We start from the raw sequence: 21,735 nt of genomic DNA, 5'->3' as shown, positions 1-21,735 counted from the left end.
CACGCCAACAGGGAGCCACTGTCAAGGGTGTAGAACAACCGCCTCCAGCCAACGGGGAGCCACTGTCAGGGTGTAGAACCGGCCTCCAGCCAACAGGGAGCCACTGTCAGGGTGAAGTACCGGCCTCCAGCCAACAGGGAGTCACTGTCAGGGTGTAGTACCGGCCTCCAGCCAACAGGGAGCCACTGTCAGGGTGAAGTACCGGCCTCCAGCCAACAGGGACCTCACTGAGGGTGTAGAACCGGCCTCCAGTCAACGCGGAGCCACTGTCAGGGTGTAGTACCGGCCTCCAGCCAATAGGGGCCCCACTGAGGGTGTTTTTGTCCCTGCAGGCTTCTCTCTGAGCTTCCCTGACCCAGCTGGACCGCAGCTCCCACCCCCAGGTCCAGAAGCTGGTGTCTCAGTACGTCCTGGGGGGCAACACCAAGTGTCTCAGACAGGTGAACACACGCTCACTCATTCATTCACAAATAAAATATAAAACATGCACTGACTTAATCTCTCACTCACTCACTTATTCACTCACTCCCTCACAAATATCCAAATAAAATATACTTCCTCATTAATACCGTACTGATGTGTTTGGTAAGCCATGATTTCTCACAAGGCATTGCAACATTTAGTGTGTAGAAATACAGGTGTCATGTAAATGTGTAAATGCATATCAAAGTAAACCGTTCGACCAGTCTGAGTCAATAGGAAGCAGGAAGTGTGACAGGAAGTGGTGGTGCTGAAGCTGTGCTGTGTGTCCCTTAGCCCATCCCGGAGCCAACGGGCCGGACCTGCGTGCCCCTGGAGGGGTACTGGGTGTCCCAGGGGGAGATGGAGCCCTCCCTGGACCCCACCTACATCCTCACCGACTCCGTCAAACTCAACCTGCGGGACCTGGTCAGAGTGGTGTCTGCTGGGTAATTACAACCGTCTCCTCCAAGGCCCCGCCGCTTGCACCCTCTTTCCCGCCAAAACCCAACTGTCCTCTCAAAGGGGTGCTTGAGGCGCTTTGGCAAAGATGGACGTTAATGGGTTCAAGTCCTTCTACAGCATCATAACTTGATGATTAAGGAAACGTACTCCGTTAAAATACTGGCTTCTCCAACGACGATGCCTCAGCGATTATGTCTTCTCTGATAGGTCCGTAATGGCCTGTGTTTAGTGGTTCAGCCTTCTACCAGTACCCCGGGTTGCCGGATATTAAATATCTAGTGAGATACAGAGATGGAACTAGATTCTGCCCAACCTAAGGATCCCATGGCCAGAGGCCCGCTGAAACACGGGGCAATCTGTTATGTTTGACTTTCCAATATCATGAATTTCCAATATCAAGAATTTGGACGGCAGTAGAGCTTCTAAACCCGCCCAGTCAACGTTACGGACTGTTCCTTTAAACCCAAACACCGCCCACCTGCAGTCCACCTCCTGAGCATGACGGTCATGAAGGTTAGGAAGTTGATGACGGCTAGGTCCTCAAGGTAATAAAGGCTAGGTCATGAAGGGAATGAAGGCTAGGTCATGAAGGGAATGAAGGCTAGGTCATGAAGGGAATGAAGGCTAGGTCATGAAGGGAATGAAGGCTAGGTCATGAAGGTGATGAAGGCTAGTTCCTTAAGGTGATGAAGGCTAGTTCCTAAAGGTCATGAAGGCTAGTTCCTAAAGGTGATGAAGGTCCTAACGGCTGTGTCCCATGCAGGAGTCACCCGGTCCTGATCCAGGGGGAGACCTCGGTGGGTAAGACCAGCCTGATCCGCTGGCTGGGCCTTGCCACGGGGAACCAGTGCGTCCGCATCAACAACCACGAGCACACGGACATCCAGGAGTACATCGGCTGCTACTCTTCCGACGACAAGGGGAAGCTGCTCTTCAAAGAGGGTACGACCCCTGACCCCGCCGCCACTACAGCATAGCCCATATAGCTTAGCTTAGTTTGTATTCTTAGGCTTCGTTTTTCCTGGGGGAAAGTGAGTCCCTAAGTTAGGGTAATAATAAATAAAGTCAGTTAGAATCATACTGTGCTGTCTAGGCATCCTGACTTAGTCAGGTCTCATACTGTGTGTGTGTGCATGTGTGTGTGTGTGTGTGTGTGTAGGAGTCCTCATTAAGCTAATATAATCCTGTATGTGTTTGTGTAGGTGTCCTCATTAAGTTAGTATCACACTGTGTCGTGTAGGCGTCCTCACTAAGTTAGTATCACTGTGTTGTGTTGGTGGCCTCACTAAGTTAGTATCACGCTGTGTGTGTAGATGGTGTCCTCACTAAGTCTGGTCTCATACTGTTTGAGTGTAGGTGTCCTCACTAAGTTATTACCATACTCTGTTTCTCGGTGTCCTCACTGAGTTAGTATAACCCTGTGTTGTGTAGGTGTCCTCACTAAGTTAGTATCACACTGTTTTGTAGGTGTCCTCACTAAATTAGTATCACACTGTTGTGTAGGCGTCCTCATTAAGCCAGGTCTCATACTGTGTGTGTGTGTGTGTGTGTGTGTAGGCGTCCTCACTTAGTTAGTACCACTGGGTGTAGGTGTCCTCACTAAGCCAGGTCTCGGTGTGTGTGTGTGTGTGTGTGTGTGTGTGTGTGTGTGTGTGTGTGTGTGTGTGTGTGTGTGTGTGTGTGTGTGTGTGTGTGTGTGTGCGTGTGTGCGTGCGTGCGTGCGTGCGTGCGTGCGTGCGCAGGCGTTCTGATCGACGCCATGAGGAAGGGCTACTGGATCATCCTGGACGAGCTGAACCTGGCCCCCACCGACGTGCTGGAGGCCCTCAACCGCCTGCTGGACGACAACCGCGAGCTCTTCGTGGCGGAGACGCAGGAGGTCATCAAGGCCCACCCCCGCTTCATGCTCTTCGCTACCCAGAATCCCCCGGGGCTCTACGGCGGCAGGAAGGTCAGTGGGGAGTGTCTGAGGGGGTCTCGGGGTGGAGCGTTTAGAACCGGTTTGGACCGCTTCTAAACGCCGTCTGTTGGTCGAGGTGTTGAAGTCGTCATGGACGTTTATACTGTTTTATCGGCTTAGAATGTAAACCGATAGAACCTCGTCTGAATTTGTCAAAACTTTAGATGGTTTTATTAATACTTCTGCTATGACACACCTGTACGTGGGTCATAGCAGCAGTATAGGGCAGAAATATGAATGAAAAACATACGAAATATACAATGTGCTACAAAGAGCGTCTTTGTTGACACTTTACACAGAAGAAGTGAATCCCCGGTCAGAGTCCGGGGAGAAGCGTGCTTCACGGGTTATGTGGTTGAAGTGGTGGTCGATGTTCTGCCGTCCGTCCCCAACGTGCTGTGACTCAGAACCCGTCCCTCTCTCCCAGGTTCTGTCCCGGGCCTTCCGCAACCGATTTGTGGAGCTCCACTTTGACGAGTTGCCTAGCAACGAGCTGGAGATCATCCTCCACCAGAGATGCAGCCTGCCTCCGTCCTACTGCTCCAAGCTGGTGAAGGTCATGCAGGACCTCCAGGTGAGCTCCTCACATGGTTCTGGAGCGGCTCTTTGGGTTGATGGGTTCGTCTTGCTTAGATATGGGGATCATATCAAGTGATCCACATCCTGTTCATGTCATCCATATCCTGTTCATGTGATCTACATCCTGTTTATGTGATCCACATCCTGTTCATGTGATCCACATCCTGTTCAGTTTGATCCACATCCTGTTCAGTTTGATCCACATCCTGTTGATTTGATCCACATCCTGTCCATGTGATCCACATCCTGTTCAGTTTGATCCACATCCTGTTCAGTTTGATCCACATCCTGTTGATTTGATCCACATCCTGTCCATGTGATCCACATCCTGTTCATGTGATCTACATCCTGTCCCTGTGATCCACATCCTGTCCGTGTGATCCCTTTCCTGTCCTCTGTTCCATTAACCGCTCCCTGTTCTCCAGTCTCTGCGTCGCGGCTCCTCGGTGTTCGCTGGGAAGCACGGCTTCATCACGCTGAGGGACCTGTTCCGCTGGGCCGACCGCTATAGGCTGGAGGAGCAGACTGACGAGTCGCGCGATTGGCTGCAGCATTTGGCCGACGATGGTTAGTGGTCGTCTTCTGCACTGTAGTCCCGCCCCCATATCGAGAGTGTGTCTCTCACTGTGGGCTTAAGAATTAGTATTAGTATGTAATAGTGAGTGGTAGTGGGTTGCAATGTGTGATAGTGAGTGGTGCTGTCTGTCTCTAGGCTACGTGCTGCTGGCTGATAGTAGTAGTGTGTAATAGTGATTAGTAGTGTGTTCTAGTGAGTGATGATGTTGGTCCTCCCTTAGGCTTCATGCTGCTGGCTGGCCGTGTAAGGAAGCCCGAAGAGGAAGCCACCATCCTGTCCATCCTGGAGAAGCACTTCAAGAGGACCGTCAACCCAGACACCCTGTTCTCCCAGAAGCAGGTCACCGGACAGTTCAGTGAGTACAGAAACTACAGACACAAGACCGTCTAGTGATACTAGACACTATAGAGATACTACGGACTCACTAGTGATACTAGACGCTACAGAGATACTACAGACACACTCTAGTGATACTAGACGCTACAGAGATACTACAGAGACCCTCTAGTGATACTAGACACTACAGAGATACTACGGACACACTGTAGTGATACTAGACACTGCAGAGATACTACAGAGACCCTCTAGTGATACTAGACACTGCAGAGATACTACAGAGACCCTCTAGTGATACTAGACACTGCAGAGATACTACGGACACACTGTAGTGATAACTAGACACTACAGAGATACTACGGAAACACTCTAGTGATACTAGACACTGCAGAGATACTACAGAGACCCTCTAGTGATACTAGACACTACAGAGATACTACGGACACACTGTAGTGATACTAGACACTGCAGAGATACTACAGAGACCCTCTAGTGATACTAGACACTGCAGAGATACTACAGAGACCCTCTAGTGATACTAGACACTGCAGAGATACTACGGACACACTGTAGTGATAACTAGACACTACAGAGATACTACGGAAACACTCTAGTGATACTAGACACTATAGAGACGCCCCAGACACTACAGACACTCAAGACGGCGTCGTAGACCGTATAAAGAAGCTGCAAACACTTTAGGATAGGATACGATTTCTTACAAATTTAGGCAAGATACATTATCTATCCTAAGATGGGGCAAGATGAAATGTATAACCTGAAACAGGGTTGGATGGAGTGAGATACGATGGGAAACAAGAGGGTGGGGAGTGAGTTCACCAAAACGTAAGATGAGAGGACTGGCTCAGAGGACGGGCTCAGAGGACGGGCTCAGAGGACGGGCTCAGAGGAGTGTGTCAGGTAGTCTCAGGGTGTGTCAGGTGGTCTCAGGTAGTCTCAGGTGTGTGTCAGGTGGATTCAGGTGGTTTCAGGTGGTCTCAGGTGTTCTAAGGTGTGTCAGGTGGTCTCAGGTGTGTCAGGTGTTCTCAGGTGTGTCAGGTGGTCTCAGGCGTGTCGGACGGTCTCAAGGTGTGTCAGGTGGTCTCGGGTGTGTGTCAGGTAGTCTCAGGTGTGTCAGGTGGTCTCAGGTGTGTCAGGTGGTCTCAGGTGTGTCGAGTGGTCTCAGGTGTGTCCGGAGCTCTAAGGTGTGTCTCCCCTCAGGTCCGTTCATCGACAGCATCGCGGGGGTCCCGGAGGAGTTCCGCCACGTGGTGTGGACGGCGGGCATGCGGCGGCTGGCCGTGCTGGTGGGCCGCGCCCTGCACTTCGGGGAGTCGGTCCTGCTGGTGGGGGACACCGGGTAACAGCACTCCTTACCTTAACGCTTAGAACCCCTTACCTTAACGCTTAGCATACCTTACCTTAACGCTCAGCATACCTTACCTTAACGCTCAGCATACCTTACCTTAACGCTCAGCATACCTTACCTTAACGCTTAGCACCCCTCATCTTAACGCTTAGCACCCCTTACCTTAACGCTTAGCACCCTTATCTTAACGCTTAGCATACCTTACCTTAACGCTTAGCATACCTTACCTTAAGGCTTAGCATACCTTACCTTAACGCTTAGCACCCCTCATCTTAACGCTTAGCACCCCTTACCTTAACGCTTAGCACCCTTATCTTAACGCTTAGCATACCTTACCTTAACGCTTAGCATACCTTACCTTAACGCTCAGCATACCTTACCTTAACGCTTAGCACCCCTCATCTTAACGCTTAGCACCCCTTACCTTAACGCTCAGCATACCTTACCTTAACGCTTAGCACCCCTTACCTTAACGCTCAGCATACCTTACCTTAACGCTAAGCACCCCTTACCTTAACGCTTAGCACCCCTTACCTTAACGCTTAGCACCCCTTACCTTAACGCTTAGCACCCCTTACCTTAACGCCTAGCACCCCTTACCTTAACGCTTAGCAACCCTTACCTTAACGCCTAGCACCCCTTACCTTAACGCTTAGCACCCCTTACCTTAACGCCTAGCACCCCTTACCTTAACGCTTAGCACCCCTTACCTTAACGCCTAGCACCCCTTACCTTAACTCTTAGCACCCCTTATCTTAACGCTTATCACTCCTTATCTTAAAGCTTATCATGCCTTATCATACCTTATCTTAACGCTCCTCTTACTATACCTTATCTTAATGCTGCTTATCTTTTCATACCTTATCTAATCTTAAGGCTGCTTCTCTCATCATACCTTATCTTAAGGCTGCTTATCGTATCTTAAGGCTCCTTATCTTAACACTGCTTCTCTTATCCTACCTTATCCTATCTGTGTCCAGATGTGGTAAGACCACCATCTGCCAGCTGTTCGCTGCGCTCGCGGCCCAAAAGTTCTTCTCCCTCAACTGTCACCTCCACATGGAGACGTCCGACTTCCTGGGGGGGCTACGGCCCGTGAGACACACCAACCAGGTACAGGCTCTCGCTCTCTCGCTCGCTCGCTCTCTCGCTCTCGCTCTCTCTCGCTCATGAAAGGAGATGATGCCTGCAGACCAACCTCCTAAAACGTGTGTGTGTGTGTGTGTGTGTGTGTGTGTGTGTGTGTGTGTGTGTGTGTGTGTGTGTGTGTGTGTGTGTGTGTGTGTGTGTGTGTGTGTGTGTGTGTGTGTGTGTGTGTGTGTGTGTGTGTGTGTGTCCGTCCCCCAGAGGGATGCGGAGGACGGCCGTCTGTTCGAGTGGCACGACGGCCCGCTGGTCCAGGCCATGAAGCAGGGAGGAGTGTTCCTATTGGACGAGATCTCCCTCGCAGACGACTCGGTGCTGGAGAGGCTCAACAGGTACACACACACACACCACACACGCACACAGAGAGAGACACACACACAACACACACAGAGACACACACACAACACAACACACAGAGAGACACAACACAACAACACACAGAGAGACACGCACACAAAACAACAACACCACACAGAAACACACATACAAAACAACACCACAACAAACTCACTCACCATCTGTTCTGGCCTTGTTGTCTCTAGCGTCCTGGAGACGGAGCTCCCTGGTGGTTCACTGTGTTGTTGTTGTTGTTTACTGTATTGTTGTTGTCTAGTGCCCTGGAGACGGAGCTCCCTGGTGGTTGACTGTGTTGTTGTTGTTTACTGTATTGTTGTTGTCTAGCGTCCTGGAGATGGAGCTCCCTGGTTGTTCACTGTGTTGTTGTTGTTGACTGTGTGGTTGTTGTTGTTTACTGTCTTGTTGTTGCCTAGTGTCCTGGAGACGGTGCTCCCTGGTTGTTCACTGTGTTGTTGTTGTTCACTGTGTTGTTGTTGTTGTTGACGGTCTTGTTGTTGTCTAGTGTCCTGGAGACGGAGCGCTCCCTGGTGCTGGCGGAGAAGGGCAGCGGGGACTCCAGCGACGTGGAGCTCATCACGGCCGACCGCGCCTTCCGCATGGTGGCCACCATGAACCCCGGGGGCGACTTCGGCAAGAAGGAGGTGTGTGTGTGTGTGTGTGTGTGTGTGTGTGTGTTACCTTCTGAGCGTGTGTGTTTAGTACTTGGTTTGTGTGTGTGGTTATGATCAGATGTGTCAAAGTGAATGTATTACTTTGTGGGGACATGAGGGTCCAATGGGAGCCCCTGCTGATTTTTATTGATCATCACCGGTTTGTCATCACATTCACCCCCTGTGGAGCTAGCTTAGTCAGCTCTGTCGTCACTTACTTCCTGCTTACATTTAATTCTTTCGCTTGCCATTAGCTCTGCTTTAGCTGAGTTGTAGCCTAGCATGTAGCGGGGTGCTAACCCTGGTGTGTTTGTCCCCAGCTGTCCCCGGCCCTCAGGAACCGCTTCACAGAGATCTGGTGTCCCCAGAGCAACAGCCGGGCCGACCTGCTGCAGATCGTCCAGCACAACCTGCGGGCCGGACTCTCCCTGGAAGGTAGCGCCCAGTCAACAAGGGGCTCACAGCGCTAATACTAAGGGGCTAGGGGGCTGATGCTAAGGATCTAGGGGCTAATGCTAAGGAGCTAGGGGGCTGAAGCTAAGGAGCTAGGGGGCTGATGCTAAGGAGCTAAAGGCCTGATGCTAGGGGGCTAAAGGCCCGATGCTAGGGGGCTAATGCTAGGGAGCTAGGCGGCTAATGCTAAGGAGCTAGGGGGCTGGTGCTAGGGGATTCTTGCTAAGGGGCTAGGGGGCTGATGGTAAGAAGCTAGGGGGCTGATGCTAAGGAGCTAGGGGTCTGAAGCTAAGGAGCTAGGGGTCTGAAGCTAAGGAGCTAGTTGGCTAATGCTAAGGGGCTAGGTGGCTAATGCTAATACTCCGCCCCTGGACCAGGCGGGGACCTGGGCGAGCTGATGCTGGACTTCATCGACTGGCTGACCCGCCAGGACTTCGGGCGGCGCTGCATCCTGAGCGTGCGGGACGTCCTGTCCTGGGTGCACTTCCTGAACACGGTGTGCGAGCGCGACGAGGACGGCTTCATGACCATGGGCGCGGCGGAGGACGACGAGGAGGTGGAGTGGGACCTGCGGCTCGACACGGTCACCGCCTTCATCCACGCCGCCTGCCTGGTGTACGTGGACGGCCTGGGCTCAGGTGAGTGGCAGCGTGGAGGGGGAGGGGGGGCAGGAGGGAGGGAGGGGGAGGGGGGCAGCGGATCCGAGGTTAAAGAGTGAAGGGTGCTGGAGGACAGAGGACCTAGAAAGAGATCACTGTGGTTCGATGGTAAGAACTCTCTCTGTCTCTGTCTCTGTGTCTGTCTCTCTCTCTCTCTCTCTGTCTCTGTCTCTTGTCTGTCTGTGTCTCTTTCTGTGTCTGTCTCTCTCTCTCTCTCTCTGTCTCTGTGTCTGTCTCTCTGTGTCTCTGTCTCTGTCTCTCTCTCTCTCCATCTCTAGGCATGTTTACACTGTCAAGCCATTACGGTCGCGGCTTGGCCCACCCTGCAATTTCACCGTCTTGCCTGTGTAAAACCGAGGGGGTAAAATCCCCCTCCGTCCCGGAGCCGGCTTTCTGGGTTCACTGTAGAAGGCGGAGAGAGTAGACCTCTTTAGAAGAATTTGCATACTCCGAATGTTTTTATTTTTTCATGATTCAAGAGTGTAGGCTCCAAACCCCGATGAACTATTTAGCCAGGCATAAGACGCACATATTTGGCAGTGTCAAAACGTTTTCTGTCCCCCCCCCCCCCCTCCCCAGGCACCACGGTGGGCTGTGCGGACCAGGCCGCTCTGGCGCGGCGGTCCTGCCTGGGCTTCCTGCGGCGGCGGCTGGGGAAGATGAGCGCGCTGGACCAGGAGGCCCTGGACGCGCTGCGGGTCTACGACACCGGCCTGCCCCGGCAGCCCCAGTGGGGGGACGACTTCTTCGGCATCGAGCCCTTCTACATCGCCCTAGGTCTGGGGCACGGGAGGGAAGGGAGGGAGTGCACGTGAAGGGGAAGGAGTGCACGGGAGGTAGTGCATGTAAAGTAGTGCACGTGAGGGAGAGTAAATGGGGGGTAGTGCACGTGAGAATGTATGAGGTAGTGCACGTGAGAGTGCACGTGCGTGTATGTGAGGTAGTGCATGTGAGAGTGCACATGTGTCTACGTGCATGTATGCGAGTCAGTGCACGTCAAGGAGCATGCATGTGCCCACGCGACCGTGCTTGTGCGATCACATGCTTACAAGACCCTCCGTCTCTGACCCCCACCCCCCTCTCCTTGCCCCCCCCCCCCCCCACCCAGGTCCTCAGAGCGAGGGCCGCAGCCTGGCGGACTACGCCATGGGGGCGGGCACCACGGCGGTCAACGCCCAGCGGCTCCTGAGGGCCCTGAAGCTGCAGCGGCCCGTGCTGCTGGAGGGCTCCCCCGGCGTGGGCAAGACCAGCCTGGTGGGGGCGCTGGCCCAGGCCTCAGGGAACCACCTGGTCCGGATCAACCTGTCAGAGCAGACCGTGGGTCCAACTCCTAAAAACTCCTCTGTCTCATCAAAGACACTTCCTGAGAAACGTTATTTGACCATGTTTAGTGTTTTAGCGACGATGTCTCGAGTAAGGAGTCTTACTATAGTGCTAGTATAGTTTTAGTTTATTAATACTTTATTTTAAATGGCTGTGTCTCGTTTGTTCCCCTCGTTCCTAATATTCCTAGTGGGTGAAAAACGCTCCCCATGTCAAATGTCTCATCTCATTTCTCTCCCCTCTCTCCCCCGCTCTCTCTCCCCCGCTCTCTCCCCCCCCCTCTCTCTCCCCCTGCAGGATGTGACGGACCTGTTCGGGACGGACCTCCCAGTGGAGGGGGGGAAGGGGGGGGAGTTCGCCTGGAGGGACGGACCCCTGTTGGCCGCCTTGAAGGCCGGACACTGGATCGTCCTGGACGAGGTGTGTGTGGGTGTGTGTGTTTGTGGGTGGGTGTGTGTGGGTGTGTGTGTGTGTGTACGTTGATCCGTTGTGTGTCCTCTCCTCTGTACGTTGACCTGTGTGTTTTTTTTTGTGTATCTTCTGTAAGTTGACCCGTGTGTGTGTGTGTGTGTCTGTCTGTCTGTTTGCTGACCCGAGTGTCCGTCTGTCCGTTTGCTGACCCATGTGTCTGTCTGTCTGTCTGTCTGCTGACCCATGTGCCTGTCTGTCTGTTTGCTGACCCGTGTCCTGCCCTGCAGCTGAACCTGGCCTCCCAGTCGGTCCTGGAGGGCCTGAACGCCTGCTTCGACCACCGTGCTGAGATCTACATCCCCGAGCTGGGGATGAGCTTCCAGGTCCAGCACCACAAGACACGCATCTTCGGCTGCCAGAACCCCTTCACCCAGGGGGGCGGGCGCAAGGGGCTGCCCAAGTCCTTCCTCAACCGCTTCACACAGGTACCACGAGTACTAGTACTGTAGTAGTACTGTAGTATTACTCTAAGTAGTACTGTAGATATACGCATCTAAACTAGGGGCTGTACAAGTCCTTTCTCAACTGCTTCACACAGGTACTGTAGTTGTACTGTGGTACTGTGTAACTGCTGTTATACAGTAGTAGTACTGTGGTAGTACTGTGATATACAGTAGTAGTACTGTGGTAGTACTGCTGTTATACAGTAGTAGTACTGTGGTAGTACTGTGATATACAGTAGTAGTACTGTGGTAGTACTGCTGTTATACAGTAGTAGTACTGTGGTAGTACTGTGATATACAGTAGTAGTACTGTGGTAGTACTGTGGTTATACAGTAGTAGTAGTACTGTGGTAGTACTCTGATATACAGTAGTAGTGCTGTGGGAGTACTCTGATATACAATAGTAGTACTGTGGGAGTACTCTGATATACAGTAGTAGTGCTGTGGGAGTACTCTGATATACAATAGTAGTACTGTGGTAGTACTGCTGTTATACAGTAGTAGTGCTGTGGGAGTACTCTGATATACACATCTAAAATAGAGTCCTTCATCCAGGTACCGAAGTATTGACCTCCTGCTGGTCTTTAGACTGACCTGCTGGTCTCTAGCTGTTCTTTATCTTGACCTGCCGGTCTCTAGCTGGTCTGTAGACTGACCCGCTGGTCTCTAGCTGGTCTTTAGACTGACCTGCTGGTCTGGTCTTTATCTTGACCTGCTGGTCTCTAGCTGTTCTTTATCTTGACCTGCTGGTCTCTAGCTGGTCATTATCTTGACCTGCGTCTCTCCTCTGTCTCCAGGTGTTCGTGGACCAGCTGACCAGCGGAGACATGGAGTTCATCGGAGACGCCATCTTCCCCAACATCGACAAGGAGATCATCTCCAAGATGGTGGAGTTCAGCCACACGGTGGGACCACGTCCAGGAAGTGCTGGAAACATGCAATGTTGTCAACCAACACATTTGATGCGTTTACATTTAATCATATTTATTGTATTTGTTCCAAATTCTGTATGTTTAATTAATTTGTCCTTCGCGCCGCTCCCAGCTGGTACAGGAAGTGAGCGTGGAGAGGAAGTGGGGTCAGAGAGGGGGCCCCTGGGAGTTCAACCTGCGCGACATGTTCCGCTGGTGTCAGCTGATGCAGGCCGACCAATCGCCAGGCTTCTTCAACCCGGGGCAGCACGTGGGTCTGGTCTACGCCGACCGCATGCGTTCCGAGGCCGACAAGGCACAGGTAACGGAGGGGGGCTGACTGACTGACTGACTGACTCAGGCTGGCTCACTGGCTGACCCCCTTACTGACTGACTATGTTTGACTGTCTGGGTGTCAGTATGTCTGGCCGGCCGTCTCAGACGTACTGTAAAACTATTTGTAATAAACCTTGAACCTTAAACGTTCCCAAACGTTCTCGTCACTAGCTGAAGGATGTCTGTCAAGGCTAACGTAATAATGATGGATTCAATGTATTAGTTAAGGAAGATAAGGTCAATGTTCCATACAGCCAATCATCATTAAAGACTGGCCAGGTGAGGCCAGGTGTTCAGGGGGCACCCCCTTGCTGAAGGCCAGGTGTTCAGGATGTACCCCTGTGCTGATGCCTGTCTCCCCCCAGGTGCTGTGTGTGTTCAGGAAGGTGTTCGGGGCGGACTTCGAGCCGTACGCCCGGTCCAGAGAGTTCCACATCACCCCCCTCAACCTGCAGGTCGGTCCGCATGGCTCTGCCTCTCTTCTGTTATTGTGTTGGATTAAGTATTAACTAAAACGTAGCCTGCTATGCTACGCTACATTATCATTAACTAAGACGTAGCCTGCTATGCTATGCTACATTATCATTAACTAAAACGTAGCCTGCTATGCTAAGCTACATTATCATTAACTAAGACGTAGCCTGCTATGCTAAGCTACATTATCATTAATTAAAACGTAGCCTGCTATGCTAAGCTACATTATCATTAACTAAAACGTAGCTTGCTATGCTACGCTACATTATCATTAACTAAGACGTAGCCTGCTATGCTATGCTACATTATCATTAACTAAAACGTAGCCTGCTATGCTAAGCTACATTATCATTAACTAAGACGTAGCCTGCTATGCTAAGCTACATTATCATTAATTAAAACGTAGCCTGCTATGCTAAGCTACATTATCATTAACTAAGACGTAGCCTGCTATGATAAGCTACACTATCATTAACTAAAACGTAGCCTGCTATGCTAAGCTACATTATCATTAACTAAGACGTAGCATGCTATGATAAGCTACATTATCATTAACTAAAACGTAGCCTGCTATGCTAAGCTACATTATCGTTAACTAAGACGTAGCCTGCTATGATAAGCTACATTATCATTAACTAAAACGTAGCCTGCTATGCTAAGCTACATTATCATTAACTAAGACGTAGCATGCTAAGCTGAATTATCATTGACTGAATCTCCAACATATTGATTCCTAATGAGAACCTCCCCCCCCCCCCCCCCCCCCCAGGTGGGCTTCTCGGTCCTCCAGCGCAGCGGGGGGGCCCCGGCCACCCTGGACCCGCCCCTGTCCATCACCCACCAGGCGCTGCGGCCCCTGGAGTCCCTGATGAAGTGCGTGGAGATGGGCTGGATGTCGGTGCTGGTCGGGCCCACCGCCAGCGGCAAGACCAGCCTGGTGCGGCTGCTGGCCCTGCTCACCGGCCATCGGCTGCGCGTCATGGCCATGAACAGCGCCATGGACACCACCGAGCTGCTGGGCGGCTTCGAGCAGGTGAGGCCCGGACCCCCCTCACACCAACACCCCCACACCCCACAGCCCCGCATCCCTCCTACGCACTTCAGTGTATGTTGTACTTGGTGCTGATGCAAGTGCTGATGCTAGGGCTAGCACTGATGCTAGTGCAGATGCTAGGGCTAGCACTGATGCTAGTACAGATGCTAGGGCTAGCGCTGATGCTAGTGCAGATGCTAGAGCTAGCGCTGATGCTAGTGCAGATGCTAGGGCTAGCGCTGATGCTAGGGCTAGCACTGATGCTAGTGCAGATGCTAGGACCATCCCTTGGGCTAGACCTGATACTGATCCTAATGCTGATGCTAGGACTAGCGCAGATGCTGGCGCTGATGCTAGGGCTAGTGCTAATTAGGGATGTGTCGGTCGCGACCGATTTGTTACAACGAACGAATCCCGAACGTGAACGACAAGAACTGGTTCCCCAAAACAAGAAGAACTGGTTCTTTGATTCTTTTTTTTAAACATCAACCAAAAATATGGTCACGTAAATAAAATATACAAACGAACAGAGCTTCGTCTCGCCGCGACTTATATTGATTGAGTCTACAACGTTCTCAAAGATTCAGCCAATGAGAGGTAGCAATGGTGTTTCAATGGCACCTGGGTAAACCAATGACAAGGCGGTACCGTCGAATATTACGGTACCGCCGTATATTATTAAAATAATAATAATAAAAAGATTTTTTTTTTTTTTTTTTTTTTAAGACGTAATCTGACGTAACGCACGAATCAAAACGACCGAATCAAATAAACGAATCCTTATAGTGAACTGAACTGAAAGAACTAGTTCCCGGAAAATAATCATTTTGCCCATCCCTGGTGCTAATGCTAGTGCAGATGCTAGGACCATCCCTTGGGCTAGACCTGATGCTGATGCTAGGGCTAGCGCTGATGCTAGCGCTGATGCTAGGGCTAGAGCTAGAGCTGATGCTAGGACCAACCCGAGGGCTAGCGCTGATGCTAGCACTGATGCTAGGGCTAGCGCTGATGCTAGCCCCGTGCTAACCTCCCCCCCTCCCTACCAGGTGGACATCATGCGGCCGTGGCAGCAGGTGCTGGAGAACGTGGACTACGTGGTTGCCATGGTGACGCGGCGGGGCCTGATGTCGCTGGACGTGGGCGTGCAGGACACGGAGTTCCTGCTGAAGACCTGGGGGCTGTTCCGCCGCTGGCTGAAGGAGGCGGGGCTGGAGCGCTCCGGGGGAGTGGTCACGGCGGAGGCCCTCAACAAGCTGGAGGTCATCATCCTGCTGCTGCAGAAGCTCAACACCAAGCTCAAGGTCTTCACAGGTAGCCGCTAGCGAGCTAACGCTACATGCTAACGGAAGCTAAAACATGCTAACAGTAGCTCAACACCAGGCTCAAGGTCTTCACAGTTAGCCGCTAGCACGCTAACGATACATGCTAACAGAAGCTCAACATCAGGCTCAAGGTCTTCACAGGTAGCCACTAGCATGCTTACGCTACATGCTAACAGTAGCTCAACACCAGGCTCAAGGTCTTAACAGATAGCCTCCAGAACGCTAACGCTACATCCTAACGCATGCTAACAGAAGCTCAACACCAAGCTCAAGGTCTTCACAGGTAGCCACTAGCACGATAACACTACATGCTAACAGTAGCTCATCACCAAGCTCAAGGACTCCCCAGGTATCCGTTACTTGATACATGCTAGTAGCTAATCGCTGCACACATAATGCTACATGCTAACATGACGATACATGCTACATACCTCAGTAGCTCGACACCAAGCTCTTGACGTGCTGTTGTGAGGACCCTGGTCCCCGCTGACCCCTCGCTGACCTGAGACCCCTCACTGACCCCTGGGACCCCTCGCTGAGCTGTGACCCCTGTGACCCCTCGCTGACCCGTGACCCCTGCGCCCCCAGACATGTCCAAGCTGCAGATGGAGTTCACGCTGCTGAAGGAGCGGCTGGCCCAGCTGGAGGACGGCTGGACCAACGGGGGCTTCGAGTGGCTAGACGGCATGCTGGTGCAGGCGCTCACCGCCGGGGACTGGCTGCTCATGGACAACGTCAACTTCTGCAGGTGACGCCCAGGAAGTGCCCCCCCGCTCACTTCCTGCGCTGTGCTAACCAGCGGCTGCTCAAAGCGCTGCACGATACTGCCTCACCTTCACCCATTCATACGCGTATTAATGCACCCACACACCGGCGGCGGAGTCAACCCTGCCAGCCAGTCAACGTTCAGCGTTTTGTGCTGTGGTGTTGTGCTGTGCGTTCACCATGTTGTGTTGTGTTGTGCGTTTGTGTTATGGTGTGTTGTTGTGTTGTGCTTTCATGTGTTGTGTTGTGCGTTCCCGTTTAGTTGGGCGTTCACTGTGGTGTTCGTTCAGCGTATTGTGTTTTGTGTCACTGTGTTGTGTTGTTGTGTTGTGCTGTGCGTTCACCGTGTTGTGTTGTCCTCTGTTGTGTAGTGCGTTCGCCGTGTTGTGTTGTTGTGTAGTGCGTTCACCGTGTTGTGGTGTTGTGCGTTCACTGTGTTGTGCGTTGTTGTGCGGTCACCGTGTTGTGTGTTGTTGTGCGTTCACCGTGTTGTGTGTTGCTGTGCGTTCACCGTGTTGTGTTGTTGTGCTGTGCGTTCACCGTGTTGTGTTGTTGTGTAGTGCGTTCACCGTGTTGTGGTGTTGTTTTGCGGTCACCGTGTTGTGTGTTGTTGTGCGTTCACCGTGTTGTGTTGTGCTGTGCGGTCACCGTGTTGTGTGTTGCTGTGCGTTCACCGTGTTGTGTTGTTGTGCTGTGCGTTCACCGTGTTGTGTTGTTGTGTAGTGCGTTCACCGTGTTGTGTTGTTGTGCTGTGCGGTCACCGTGTTGTGGTGTTGTTTTGCGTTCACCGTGTTGTGTTGTTGTGCGGTCACCGTGTTGTGCGTTGTTGTGCGGTCACCGTGTTGTGTTGTTGTGCTGTGCGGTCACCGTGTTGTGTGTTGCTGTGCGTTCACCGTGTTGTGTTGTTGTGCTGTGCGTTCACCGTGTTGTGTGTTGTTGTGCGTTCACCGTGTTGTGTTGTCCTCTGTGGTGTTGTGCAGCCCGTCGGTGCTGGACCGCCTCAACGCTCTGCTGGAGCCAGGGGGCTGCCTGACCATCAACGAGAGGGGCGTCATCGACGGGACCACGCCCAAGGTCACACCCCACCCCAACTTCAGGTGAGAAGCCACGCCCCCAACCTGTCATATCATGTCAGAATCATGTGGAGTTATATCATGTCAGAAACATGTGGAGTTATAACATGTCAGAATCATGTGGAGTTATATCATGTCAGAAACATGTGGAGTTATAACATGTCGGACACATCTTGAGTTATAACATGTCAGAAACACGTTTGGTTTTAACGTGTCAGTAACACGTTTGGTTTTAACATGTCAGGAACATGTGGAGTTATAACATGTCAGGAACATTTGTAGTTATAACTTATAAACTGTTTCTTTAGGTTGTTCCTCACCATGGACCCGTCCCACGGGGAGATCTCTCGGGCCATGAGGAACCGGGGCGTGGAGATCTACGTCCCGGGGGAGCACGAGGGCGTCTGCTGGGACCTGCTGGACATCAAGAGCCTGCTGCACACGGCCGGGGTGGTGGGCGACTGCGTGTGCGACCTGCTGCTGGAGATCCACAAGGGCATCAAGACCGCCATCTGGGGTACCACTCATTCATATAATTATTAGGGTTACTGTTTCTTCTGACTAATGCTAAATGCGCTAAAAGTTAATGTTTGAATACCAGATGTCATCAAACAGGTCAAACATTACACGATGTTTAGTATGAACACTGTTTTCATTCTATTCATTAGTCCGACTATCAGATAGACTGAATAGCTCTCCTCAGTCTTGTTAGTCCTTTCTACATGATATTAACTATGTCATTGGTGTGTCGGATGCTAGCAGGGACTAGCCTGTGGCTACCAGCTAGCCAGGGGCTAGCATCTGGCTACGTGCTAGCCACGGACTAGCATGTGGCTACCTCTGAGTCCAACCGGTCTTCTTCTCCCCAGACTCCCCGACCTCCTCGGTGGCCACGCTGCTCTCCGGCGCCGCCCTGCTGGGCAGCCAGCTGCAGCGCGGCGTGGACCTGCCCAGCGCCCTGCAGTACGCCTGCGGAGCCGCCTACTCCCTCTGCCAGCGCAGCCCGGCCAGCCAGAGGGTAAGAGACAGAGCTGAGACACTATAGAGCCAGAGGGTAAGAGAAAGAGCTGAGACACTATAGAGCCAGAGGGTAAGAGACGGAGCTGAGACACTATAGAGCCAGAGGGTAAGAGACGGAGCTGAAACACTATAGAGCCAGAGGGTAAGAGACAGAGCTGAGACACTATAGAGCCAGAGGGTAAGAGACGGAGCTGAGACACTTTAGAGCCAGAGGGTAAGAGACGGAGCTGAGACACTATAGAGCCGGAGGTTAAGAGACGGAGCTGAGACACTATAGAGCCAGAGGGTAAGAGACAGAGCCAGAGGGTAAGAGACGGAGCTGAGACACTATAGAGGCAGAGGGTAAGAGACGGAGCTGAGACACTATAGAGCCAGAGGGTAAGAGACAGAGCTGAGTTACTGTAGAGCCAGAGGGTAAGAGACGGAGCTGAGACACTATAGAGCCAGAGGGTAAGAGACGGAGCTGAGACACTATAGAGCCGGAGGTTAAGAGACGGAGCTGAGACACTATAGAGCCAGAGGGTAAGAGACAGAGCCAGAGGGTAAGAGACGGAGCTGAGACACTATAGAGGCAGAGGGTAAGAGACGGAGCTGAGACACTATAGAGCCAGAGGGTAAGAGACAGAGCTGAGTTACTGTAGAGCCAGAGGGTAAGAGACGGAGCTGAGACACTATAGAGCCAGAGGGTAAGAGACAGAGCTGAGACACTATAGAGCCAGAGGGTAAGAGACAGAGCTGAGACACTATAGAGCCAGAGGGTAAGAGACGGAGCTGAGACACTATAGAGCCAGAGGGTAAGAGACAGAGCTGAGACACTATAGAGGCAGAGGGTAGGAGACAGAGCTGAGACACTATAGAGCCAGAGGGTAAGAGACGGAGCTGAGAGACTATAGAGCGGAGATAGAGCTGATCCACGGTGCCCAGTCCTCCCCCCAGCTCAGGGCAGTGTTTCCCCCAGCACTGTATTGTTAAGGCGGCCGCCTTATCAACAATAGGGCCCCGCCTTGACTACCAATGTATATAAAATAAATAAAAGAAATTATCAATTTTTTTTTTTTTTTTTTTTTTAATTATTATGCATTAACAAAGTAGAAAACTCTCGTAGGGAAAGAAAACATACTTCCATCAGGTGTAAAAATAAAGATCAATAATGCACCCCCCCCCCCCCCCCCCCCCCCCCGCTCCTTGACCACCTTGACTAAGACATTTACTGGGGGAAACACTGTCAGGGTATAACTCTCTCTCTCCCCCCTAACCCTCCCTCTCTCCCCCCTCACCCTCCCTTTCTCCCCCCTAACCCATCTCTCTCCCCCCTAACCCTCTCTCTCCCCCCTACCCTAAACCTCTCTCTCCCCCCTACCCTAAACCTCTCTCTCTCCCCCCTAACCCTCTCTCTCTCCCCCCCCAACCCTCCCTCTCCCCCCTAACTCTCCCTCTCTCTCCCCCCTAACCCCCTCCCCCTCTCCCTAACCCTCTCCCCTCTAACCCTCCCTCTCCCCCCCCAGCTGGCCCAGCAGGTGATCGAGCAGCACCTGGCCATCCTGGACTCGGAGGACTGGGGGGCGGGGCTGCTGTGTGCGGGGGTGTGGCCCGACGGCTTCCCCTCGGCGCTCAGCTCCACGGAGGACGCCTGCTTCTCCGCCGTGCTCCGCGACGGACAGGTGCTCTCCTTCTGCCTCAACACCCTCAGCCTGCAGGGCAAACGGTGAGGACCTCTGACCTCTGACCCCTGACCCTGACCTCAGACCCTGACCTCTGACCCTGACCTCTGACCCTGAGGCTTACCCTGACCCCTGAACCTAACCCTGACCTCTGACCCTGAGGCTTACCCTGACCCCTGAACCTAACCCTGACCCTGACCTCTGACCCTGAGGCTTACCCTAACCCCTGACCTCTGACCCTGAGGCTTACCCTGACCCCTGACCTCGGACCCTGAGGCTTACCCTGACCCCTAACCCTGGCCTCGGACCCTGAGGCTTACCCTTACCCTAAACCTTGACCCCTGACCTTGATGCTTACCCTAAACCTGATCCTCAGGCTTACCATGAACCTAAGTGTGTGTGTGTGTGTGTGTGTGTGTGTGTGTCTCTCTCTCTCAGGACGCGGCCGCTGAGCCTGAGCGACCTGCAGAGGGCGCTGCAGGGCGGGGCGGCGGGGGGCGGGGCCTTCGAGGGCCAGGTGTTCTGCGGGGGCGTGGTCGACCTGGAGGACGGCGACGCCCTGCGGCTCATCCCCAGCGCCGTGCGGCTGCTCACGGAGCGCGCCTCGCACGGGGACTGGGCGCTGCGCTCCAACTGGCTCACGCACCTGGGGAAGCACTACAAACACGCCCCCGGTAACATATACTATTACTACACTATCTCTGCTTATTATATACTTTAACTCTATATACTATCTCTACTTATTATATACTATAACTCAAACGGGCTCACCCACCTGGGGAAGCACCAAAAACACACCCCCGGTACAATACCTCTACTTATTATATACTATCTGTACTTATTACTACACTATCTGTACTTATTACTACACTATCTGTACTTATTACTACACTATCTGTACTTAGTATATACTCTAACTTCTTATTATTAACCTACCTCTTCTTATTATTAACCTACCTCTTCGCCCCCCCCCCCCCCCCCCCCGGGTTCAGACCCCGCCCTGGTACAGGTGGAGGCGGGGAACCGCGCCCTGAAGGCGGTGTTCAGCAGCAAGCTGACGGCCAAGGGGCGGTCCCTGGCCGAGCTGCTGCAGCCTCACAGCACAGGTAGGTCCACAGGCTCCTCCCACCCATGGTCAGGCTCCTCCCACCCATGGTCAGGCTCCTCCTACTCATGGTATGGCCCCTCCCACTTTGTCAGACAAAGGCTCCTCTCACCCATGGACGGGCTCCTCCCACTTTATCTGACACAGGCTCCTCACACTTTAGCTGACACAGGCTCCTCCCACCCTTGATCAGGCGCCTCCCACCAATGATCAGGCTCCTCCTACTTTATCTGACACAGGCTCCTCCCACCTACCCATATCTTAACATTATTCAGGCCCCTCCCACTTACCGCTACCTGGCTTCCCAGATGAGTACCGTGTGTTTAGCGACTGTTAGCTAAGAGATAAGATGAGATGAGCCTTTGATTTCTCTTAGGTAGAGAAATTTGTCTTGGGCAATCGAGAGAGTGTGGTTTACACGAATTAGAAAAAACGTACAGAAACACAGAAGGTGAGCTGACCCATGAACACAGAGACATATAATCCTAGATATAGGCTAACTGTACCCACGCACACACACACAGCTAGTCCTCCTGACCTCTGACCCCCAGACGAGTACCGCATCCTGGTGGACATGCGCTGGAACAAGCAGTACCTGGACATCCTGGCCAACAAGTGTAACTTTGAGGATGAGGAGCGCTACCTGGAGTTCCTGGAGGCACTCAACGCTGTGGCCAACAGGTGAGCCCCCCGCACACCTGGCGATCACACACCTGGCGATCACACACCTGGCGATCACACACCTGGCGATCACACACCTGGAGATCACACACCTGGAGATCACACAC

At 52.6% G+C, this 21,735-nt stretch overlaps 1 protein-coding gene across 3 annotated transcripts in view; it reads left to right on the top strand.

Annotated features, from left to right (window-relative positions):
* Positions 1-331: 331 nt before the first annotated feature.
* Positions 332-21,735, top strand: part of mdn1 (midasin AAA ATPase 1) — a 55,117-nt gene continuing 33,713 nt past the window's right edge. For 2 of the 3 annotated variants that reach the window (XM_030344642.1, XM_030344639.1), the window contains exons 1-31: positions 332-440; positions 757-908; positions 1,688-1,866; positions 2,667-2,875; positions 3,312-3,458; positions 3,889-4,030; positions 4,261-4,395; positions 5,598-5,736; positions 6,726-6,858; positions 7,093-7,223; positions 7,751-7,889; positions 8,219-8,333; positions 8,729-8,989; positions 9,590-9,787; positions 10,119-10,327; positions 10,631-10,753; positions 11,032-11,229; positions 12,045-12,152; positions 12,292-12,480; positions 12,860-12,949; positions 13,738-14,001; positions 15,048-15,312; positions 15,912-16,071; positions 17,069-17,185; positions 17,470-17,678; positions 18,031-18,179; positions 19,687-19,886; positions 20,281-20,516; positions 20,835-20,948; positions 21,324-21,398; positions 21,499-21,628. In XM_030344642.1, coding sequence (XP_030200502.1) covers positions 823-908; positions 1,688-1,866; positions 2,667-2,875; positions 3,312-3,458; positions 3,889-4,030; positions 4,261-4,395; positions 5,598-5,736; positions 6,726-6,858; positions 7,093-7,223; positions 7,751-7,889; positions 8,219-8,333; positions 8,729-8,989; positions 9,590-9,787; positions 10,119-10,327; positions 10,631-10,753; positions 11,032-11,229; positions 12,045-12,152; positions 12,292-12,480; positions 12,860-12,949; positions 13,738-14,001; positions 15,048-15,312; positions 15,912-16,071; positions 17,069-17,185; positions 17,470-17,678; positions 18,031-18,179; positions 19,687-19,886; positions 20,281-20,516; positions 20,835-20,948; positions 21,324-21,398; positions 21,499-21,628 — 4,850 coding nt within the window. In that variant the 5' untranslated portion in view covers positions 332-440; positions 757-822. The remainder of the gene's footprint in view (positions 441-756; positions 909-1,687; positions 1,867-2,666; positions 2,876-3,311; positions 3,459-3,888; positions 4,031-4,260; positions 4,396-5,597; positions 5,737-6,725; positions 6,859-7,092; positions 7,224-7,750; positions 7,890-8,218; positions 8,334-8,728; positions 8,990-9,589; positions 9,788-10,118; positions 10,328-10,630; positions 10,754-11,031; positions 11,230-12,044; positions 12,153-12,291; positions 12,481-12,859; positions 12,950-13,737; positions 14,002-15,047; positions 15,313-15,911; positions 16,072-17,068; positions 17,186-17,469; positions 17,679-18,030; positions 18,180-19,686; positions 19,887-20,280; positions 20,517-20,834; positions 20,949-21,323; positions 21,399-21,498; positions 21,629-21,735) is intronic. The other variant, XM_030344643.1, reaches the window with a different exon arrangement.

The sequence above is a fragment of the Gadus morhua genome, chromosome 21 (assembly GCF_902167405.1).
Source record: "Gadus morhua chromosome 21, gadMor3.0, whole genome shotgun sequence".
Taxonomy (NCBI): domain Eukaryota; kingdom Metazoa; phylum Chordata; class Actinopteri; order Gadiformes; family Gadidae; genus Gadus; species Gadus morhua.
This window is presented reverse-complemented; position numbering and strand designations above follow the sequence as displayed.